Raw genomic sequence first — 9,160 nt, 5'->3', positions numbered from 1 at the left:
ATAAAAACAGAAAACAGGTCAAAGACGCATACAAAATGCACAGTCACTCTCTCAGAGAGTTCTTAAATTAATACCAAATATTACTGCTAGGATACTTGCAGCATGACATCACTTTGTCACCTGACTTCAGTTCTCAGGCTCAACAACCATTATTAGAAACTGCTAGCATTTATCTTCTCCCTGTGAAAATACATAGCCTTCAGATGTTTGCAACTGCTGGAAGACCTAAAACAATAAAACACAAAATAATGCAGAAAGCCTTCTAGTTTTAGACATCCTATCTCCTTGCTGCATTGAAACCATCTCTTTTATTATGTGGTTATAAAAGAATTTAATTTCAACTATTTTCCTGTAGTTTTGCAAGTTAGCCTTTTATGTTCCAGTTTCCACTATTAAAATATATACATTTACACAGCTTCAATAGTGTATATACATTTCTGTTCTCTTTCAGTAGGGTACACTGTGGATACAACTTTAAGCTCAGTACTTTACACACACTTCTGTATCAGCAGTTTGATGTACACATAACATACAGTTCTAATACACTGATAACACAAGCATATGAATCTTGTTGATAGTCACAACTGACATATAATTATTTACAAAATTCCAGACAGGTGGACTGGCAGTGTCTTCTTCTGCCACACTTCTATATAAATCATATTAATACTCACAAATGCCATATAATTTACAAAATTCCAGTGAGCTGGGCTGACAATATTTCCTTTCGTGACACCCCCCCCCCCCAGACTCATGCTAGTTGTTCAAGTGACCCTTGAGAAACGTTGCTTGAGAGGGTGAGCCTATCTGGGAGTACACTACCCTAATCCCCTGTCTTGAGATTCAAGCTGCCTATCATATGCCTGCAATGCTAGGCCCCACCACAGTAATTTGGGATTTGGCTGGCTGGCTCCTTGCAGGCACAGATCCCCCTCAGACTCCTCCTGCCTTCTACTGCACATGCTCAGCACCAGGGCTTCCCTATCACGGTAAGGTTCCATCATGTTAACATGATACAGTTTATGCCCATGCTTCCTGCCTAGCAGTTCTATCATGTAGTTAACAGCAATGACCTTCCTTACCATTTTGAAGGGTACCTCCCAAGTTGCCTGCAGCTTGTTGTATCTGACAGGAATGAAAAGCATAACTCGCTGCCCTACAGCACACACTCTAAGAGAGCATTCCTGTCACACTAGGTTCTCCTGGTCCAAGCCCATGAGTTCCCATCAGACTTGACCTGAGATTTAGGATATATGCCACAACAGACTCCTTGGGGGATTCACACTCACTCTCCCACACATCTCAAATCAAATCTAGAGGTCTCCTCACCCTATGCCCATACAGCAACTCAAAGGGTGAAAAATCTGTAGATTCCTGGGGCACCTCTTTGTAAGCAAACAACAAATGGGGCAAGTATTTGTCCCACTCCCTCTTAAACTGGTCTGTAAATGCCCATAGGATGGTCTATAGTGTAGAGTTTAACCTGCCAACCAGACCATTAGTCTGGTGATGGTAGGATGTGGCCTTTAGGTGCTTCACCTCACAGTACTTTCACAGAGAAGCCAGCAGGTCTGACATAAAATTGGCACCTCTGTCAGTATTTATTTTGGGGAACCTACCTTGCTGAAAATCTCTAACAAAGCATTTGCCACCTTTTCTGCCTAAATGGCATAAAGAGCCACCACCTCAGGGTATCTGGCAGCAAAATCTACTACCAATAGGATATACTTTTTCCCTCTGTAATTTGGGGTACTCAGAGGTCCCATAATATCCATAGCTACCCTCTGAAATGGCTCCTCAATTGCAGGCAAAGGCATCAAAGGTGTTTTCACATTGTCTCCTGCCTTGGCTACCATTTGGCAATGCTCACAGGTCCTGCAGTAGCCGGTTACATCTCTGGAAATCCCAGGTCAATACAAGCTCTGCATAATACATCTCTTTGTACGTTTTATGCCCATGTGACCTGCAAAGGGAATATCATGGGCTACTGCTAAAAGTGACAGATGGTAGACTTTGGGCACTACCAACTGCTGTATTCTCTCATCCTCTAGCCCTTCTTCAGGGGTCTCTATACAGTAACCCTTTGTCTCAGTATACAGATTCCCCTTTTCCTTGACAATCAGGAGACTCAATGGATACCTTCCTCAGTCCTTGTAATATAGGGTCTGAGAGTTGAGTCTGTCATCTCTGTCTCTCTGCAACCCTTCCTAGCTCCATTTCCACAGGAAGTCTGGTATTCCCTGACAGTGGTGCCTCACTGGCAGCCTAGGTATTACTTCTCACATCTGCCGTTGCAGCCACTATGTCCAAGGGAACATTAGCACCCACAAACAGCTGTGGCTCCCCTTCAGTCTCACTGCTACAGGGTAGCTCCCTCTCTGAAGTAAACATCACACCAGTCCTGGCTTCAAGTCTGTGGTCTGTCTGGGTCTCCCCCAGGCTATCAGTCCCACATGGTTGCCTCCAAGCTTGACAGTGTGTCACTGCATGCACACAAGGTACTACATTATCAAAATCATCCCCTATCAGGACATCTGCAGGGATATCCTCAAACACACCTAGTTGCCGGCTTCATTTTCCACAGTCCCAGTCAAGCTGAACACTAGCCAAAAGTATTTGGAACGGAGTCCCTCCTAAAGCTCTGATTGGAGTAGACTGCCCCAAGCAAGCAGTGCTCCTCTTTAACCACTGCAGGTTTCATAACGGTTAGGTCAGAGGCTGTCTCTCTCTTAGCAGTGACCTCTTTCCCATTTACTAAGATAGGATATAATCTCTTGTGGTAGTTTGGTACCCTTGTTGTCTCAAGAGAACTTACTGCTGGCATTCTATCATTCTCACTTACTGGCTCTCCCACTTTTTGTCCCCACCTTGCCTCCATGGACATCTATATGCTACATGGCCCTACTGGTTGCATTTAAAGCATTTAACCCTTGGCCCTGGGCGTGTACCTGGACTAGTGGCTTCTCCTGCTATTGGTGGACTCCACTGGGGTTGTTTAGGCTGCCCACCATGGGTTCCCTTAGACCCATGAGCAGCACTGTGTATCCCTTTCCAGTGCAGTAATGCCCTGCTTGCTAGGTATAGGTCTCCCTTCTTCCCCAACTCATCTGCAGTATTGCATTGCCTATCTGATAACCAGATTCTCATGCCCTCAGGCAAAGTGCTAAGGGCTTGTTCCCTCACAAAAATGTCTGCCAGCCCTTCAAAAGTGGTGTCCTGACATCCATTCACCCACCTGTGAAAATAAGTGCTTAGTTCAGCAATATATTCAAACACACTTTCATCTGACGTGTGTCTCTATGCTCACAAAAAATTTTCCTACAAGCTTTAGGTGTTAACTAAAAACACTCTAAAAGACACATTTTAACAGTATTATACTTTAAGCAATCAGGATCAGACAATTTAGAAATAGCAGTTACAGTTTTACCATGGAGTAAGGTGGTCAGGAACTGTATCCAGAGCCCTTGGTCAACATTATACTGTTTACATACCCTTTCAAACATATGAATGAAACTATCAAAATTATCCAATCTGTGAATTGTGGAAGTAATTTACTGACCTTTGTTGCTTCTGGGGTTCAGTTACTCCCTTCCCCAGTACCCTGGTGAAGAGTCAGCATCTCCTTTTCATGTTGCCTTTGCCTCTCGTTCTACTCAACTTCCAGACGTTGCAGTTTCTCATTTTCCTCAGCCTCCAGACATCTCAGTTTCTCATTTTCCTCACCTCCAGACATCTCAGTCTCTCTGCTGCTTCTATTTTCAAATGTTTAGTCTCCTGTTCAAGTCTCTAACTCCAGACAGATTTTTAAGTCCTCTGTGGAAAGGCTGAACTGTCCATTTTCTGAGAGTTGTATGTCTGCAGGGCTAGTCTGGTTGTCCTCCTGATTACTGGTATATGATGCAGCTATGCCCAAGGCTGCAATAATTTCTGCTTTAGTCAGGGCACCAGTCCTTTAGCCTGGCACATCTCAGCCAACTGGCTCCTTGTCAGCTTGCAATTATCCTCTGCTGACATCCTTACCTTCCTGACTCAGCTAACAACAAAAAAAATAAAACAATTGTGATATGAAACTCTGAATGTTCAGTATGTGGCTGATTGACAGTGCAAACACCTTCAGTGACCACTGTTTACAGGCTACAGGAATTCAATATCCACACCACTGAATCCTAATATGTGGATATCCCACAACTGCCCACCAATTAATATGTGATGTGGATATCCCACCATGCCCACCAATTAATATGTGAAGCCCCAATACTGGCCCAATAATCAAGGAACCTCAATCTTCACCACTGGCAACAGTGGGAGATGTACACACTTGGAGGATGACAAGTGCACACACAGTAAAGTGCAATTTCCCTTAAGAGCACACAGAAACCACAGTAAGTCTGGGGCTGGTTTCTCCCTCTTTTTCCACACTGGCGCAGCTATAGAGCTGAGTCCTTAGCCAGGGTTCCAAGCCAAGTTCTCCAACACTCTCTCTGTCCAACTAGTGTTTTGTGTTCCTACCCAAGTAGATGACACACATACTCTTGGAGATTTGTTTTACACAAAAACACACACACACACACACACACACACACACACACACACGAAAGGCTGGCACAGGTTTACTAGCCAAGTTCCCTTTTGCCAAGAATATAAGATAGTTATCACTGCCAACAGAACCCCTTTATCAGCTACATTAAGGCCCTTAACAAATGAAGTCCAATCCTACTGTGTAATGTTAGTATTAATCCAAATGATAATTTGACCAACAGCAAGGCTATTAGGAGTGGCCTGCACAGTGTTACCAAATAGATATGCAAGTACTCTGAGAGCTTAAATATGTCTCACAAATAGCCATAAAGGTAGCTTTAAATATATTTAATAAGAAATAAAAGAACAAAAAAAATCGGTAAATCATCACAGTAACTTCAGAGTTCAAAATCACAGGAATCATTTAAAACAACATTGCAAGACAGTCTCAAATAAATACAGAAAATATCTAAGCTAATCTTTACTATATTCCTAGCTATATCCAAAATAATTACTATACCCTAGAAACTTATTATTACAGCAAGGCAAGTGTGGTAAATGGATCCTCTAGCTGATGTTGTTTGTCAGGTCAAAGACAGATACAAAATGCACAGTTATCTCTCAGACTTCTTAAATTAATATCAGATACTATTGCTGGGATACTTGCAGCATGACATCACTTTTTGTTACCTGACTTCAGTTACCAGGCTCAACAACCATTACTAGAAACTGCTGGGATTTAGCATCTCCCTGTGAAAATACATAGCCTTCAGATGTTTGCAACTGCTGGAAGACATGAAACAATAAAACACTTACAAAACATTGCAGAAGGCTCCCTAGTTTTAGACATCCTGTCTCCTTGCTGCATTGAAACCATCTCTTTTATTACGTGGTTATAAAACAACTTAATTTCAACTATTTTCCTGAAGTTTTGCAAGTTAAGCTTTTATGTTCCAGTTTCCACTATTAAAAATATATACATTTACACAGCTACAATAGTGTATACACATGTCTGTTCTCTTCCAGTAGGGTACACTGTAGATACATCTTTAAGCTCAGTACTTTACACACTCTTCTTTACCTGCAGATTGACACACACACACAATATACAGTTCTAATACACTAGTAACACAAGCATATGAATCATGTTGACATTCGCAATGGACATATAATTATTTACAAAATTCTAGATAGCTGGGCTGGCAGTGTCTCCTTCTGTCACACCTCTATATAAATCATATTAACATTCACAAATGCCATATAATTATTTACAAAATTCCAGTGAGCTGGGCTGGCAATATTTCCTTTTGTGACAATGTAACCACAATTATACTTATCTGTCCTTTTTTGTAAAGCTTGCAGAATACAAATAAAGGAAGTGGAAGTGGTATAAGTGGCAGGTCATGAGGAAATGCAACTCATACGTCTCTTAAGCTGACTGACTCAGCTGGGAGGTACTTTCTATCTAGCAACAGTGATGTGTAAAATTTGTCAGTCTGGAGTACAGTTTGCAGTACTTCTTGTATATAAAGACATATTTCCTGTAAAACTAAAATGGGGCCCTCACCGAACTTTCATTTTATCAACAGAGTAGTTAACTACTTGTTCAACACTTCCCCGTCTCACACAAAGAAGTGCTTTAAACCCACCAAGTTGGGGGCTTTGCCACCACACCACCCTTACTATATATACCAACTCTGAGACTGCACTACAGTGGAGAAAAGAGTTTGAAACACTTGTGTGTGTGAGACAGGAAAGTGATGGACAAGTAGTTACTTACTCTGTCGATGAAATGAAAGTTCACCGAGTGAACTTTCAATGCTTATTGTTCAATGTTCAGCAGTTCGATGGTTAGCCCATTTGATGGCCAACAACAGACCTGGTTAAGTACTAGGTTAACTGCCTTTGGTGGGCCATTTTATGCCTAGCCAATTTCCTTATTTGATAGTCAAACCCTGTAACTTGTGTCTGTAAGGTAAACACCTTAACAATTATGCCAACTCTCCAACCCAATTTTTTTTCCCTTGTTTTTCACATTTTATTAATCTGGTGGGTCTGCTCTACATGCGAGGCTTTCCACATGGGTAAAACCACAAAGAGGCTTTGCAACCAAATATATGAACATATGTACTTACAGAACATGTACTTTAAGATGTCATGTAATAATATCAAATGAAAATGACTATGATGGTTGTGATGCTATTTAAATTGACTTCAGTTTTATAAGCTTGTACACTGATGAACACTCAGCAATTTTTGTATAGAATCAAACATGCTAACTACAGAGTTTCTTAAAGTGCAGTTGTTTAATACATGTTTATTGCAGTTTTTTAATGTTTTTATATCAATAATTTTCATTTTAACCTCTAAAACTACGGACAAGAATTTAAAACGTTGGTGTTTCACGTGTGGAATAATCTAAATTTGTCCATGTATGGAGAAAGCGTTGGGGTTGAATTCCACAAAACCTGATCAAAAAGACCTTCATCTTTGAAGAAATGATGCACATCAAAACACATAGACAAAACTTAACATGACTAACATTAAGACCACTGAACTTACCTGCAATTGACAAAATTTGGCACTGGATTTCCTCCTTTTTCTTTCAGTTTATCAGGTCCATCTCGATTCTCTCCAGCCAGCTGAATCCATTCTTCTTTCTTTTCATCTGCAAACACCTTCCACTGCTGTGACACGCACAGCAGCAAAAGGAAATCACCTAGCAAAACAGCAGAAGCGAGTCAGAAGTGGAAATATTATCTTGTCTTGCGAGTTTCACAAAATTTTTTTATTCCATTTCCAAATCACTTCTAGTACCCAACCATGCTGGCTTACAAAAAAAATTACATTCCTAGTTCCTACAACAAAATACATTCAGTTGTGTGTGTCTTGCAAAGGAAACCAAAACTTGCTGGAAAAGGAGGAGGAGATGCAACTGCCAGGTAAAAAAATACAAAGTCATATCTTAGGCCTTGCAAAATCACCCTACAGTCAGGCACTTTCTATAAAACTCAGCAAAAACAAAAAAATGGCACAAAATCACAGCAGGAATTATCATTAATGTTGAAGAACCACCACAAATAAGTTAGTTTTGGGGTGTTTTAACTGAGTATTACTTTGATCTGCTTGAAGCTGTTAAAAAACACCAGACCTCCTGTTGTCAGCAACTGCAGTGTGTGTGTGTATCTAAAAAACAAGACCTAATGCTTATGCGATGTCCCTAAAGAAGGCATCTTCCCATGAAGACTTGGAGGAACTCTGGGGCGCTGAAAATCTGTCCATTGCAGAAACCAAGACCACCCCACTAGATCACTGAGAACACTATCAGTAAGGAAGAGTTGAGCCCACTGATTCCAGAATCCAAACTTACTGTACTGTGTACAAGCATGTGGTCAGCACAAATGTGGGTGGTCAAGTACTCTAGCATCCAGCAAAGGTCAGGCACATCCCAGATTTCACCCACCTGGACTGTAATCCAATAAAGTAAGCAAACCCAGTGCTTCTTCCCTCTCCTCCTCTACTATGGCCAACCAATCCAACTGTGCTGTTGAAGAGATGAAGGCTCATCTCTAAGTGCCTTACAGTTCATGACTTGATGACTCAAAGGGCTTCCCCTAATCAAACTGAGAGGAATAAAATCTGAGATATATATATATATATATATATATATAGTCGAAAGGTGATGCAAAATCCCCAGGCTGCATACCTGGTAAGATGAAAGCCAGGGAACACACACACACTCTCCTCTCAGGCCTGAAGTCCTCCAAAAACGTACAGGGGTGGAATGAAACCAAAGCTCAACAGGAACGGATAATCCCCACTACTTAGAGACCGAGGAGGCTAAATCAGTAAGAAACTACCTGAAAGAGGCATTTGTCTCAGAAAGTTCTCCAAGCACACTCTAAGGAAAAGCTAAGGCCAAGTTATAGCCTATCTGCCAGGCATGAAAAGTGACTCCCACCAGTCCCGCCAGGAACATTCTACCATTCTTCTTGCTCAAGCAGCCTATAAATGTAGGAACTTTCTAACAATGACAACAAGGACTGAGATCCAAACTGTACAACATGCAAAAAATAAATAATAAATACAAGGACCAAACTTGTTTATGTAGTCTGCACACTGTGCCACATTGTGTTATCAAAAGACATACACCTGTCCCTTTTATGGAAAAAAATAAGATGCTAAATAATGACTGGTGGACAAGATAAGCCAAAGCACTGAACCCACCAGGTAGGGTACTCAATTCTTAGACTACCATTCGCAAATTTCTCAAACTCTCTTCTAAAATTTTCACTAGAATCTGTTATTCTTACAAGGAATTTGACTACTATGTGGACAAACATTAAAAATAATGACAGACATTTCTGACCTGTCAGTTACATTTCAGATTTCTCTGGTCACTGAAGGTAAAGGCAACTCAGGATTCTGGAAATTAGAAGAGTACTAGCATTGCATCTCAAGAATATAGTTATTCATCTATACAGTATTACTCAAAACATCTGCAACATTTATTATGGTTGTTCTCCAACACATTTATATTTTAGCATGTTTACACCATATATATGTTCACTGGAAATTCTGGTAATTTTTACATGTGTTTATGTGTGCGCGTGCCTATATAAATAGGGAGAGGGAAAGACAA

The 9,160-nt window shown here is 40.9% G+C and overlaps 1 protein-coding gene across 1 annotated transcript in view; it reads right to left on the bottom strand.

Moving 5' to 3' along the window:
* The window catches only part of PIEZO1 (piezo type mechanosensitive ion channel component 1), a 3,550,337-nt gene that overhangs the window by 1,060,107 nt on the left and 2,481,070 nt on the right, over positions 1–9,160 (bottom strand). The window contains exon 22 of the mRNA XM_044081575.1: positions 7,081–7,237. Coding sequence (XP_043937510.1) covers positions 7,081–7,237 — 157 coding nt within the window. The remainder of the gene's footprint in view (positions 1–7,080; positions 7,238–9,160) is intronic.

Source organism: Protopterus annectens, chromosome 8.part1, assembly GCF_019279795.1.
Source record: "Protopterus annectens isolate FY-2018-M chromosome 8.part1, PAN1.0, whole genome shotgun sequence".
Classification (NCBI taxonomy): Eukaryota; Metazoa; Chordata; order Ceratodontiformes; family Protopteridae; genus Protopterus; species Protopterus annectens.
The sequence above is the reverse complement of the archived record's forward strand: the minus strand, read 5'-3'. Positions and strand labels throughout refer to the sequence as shown.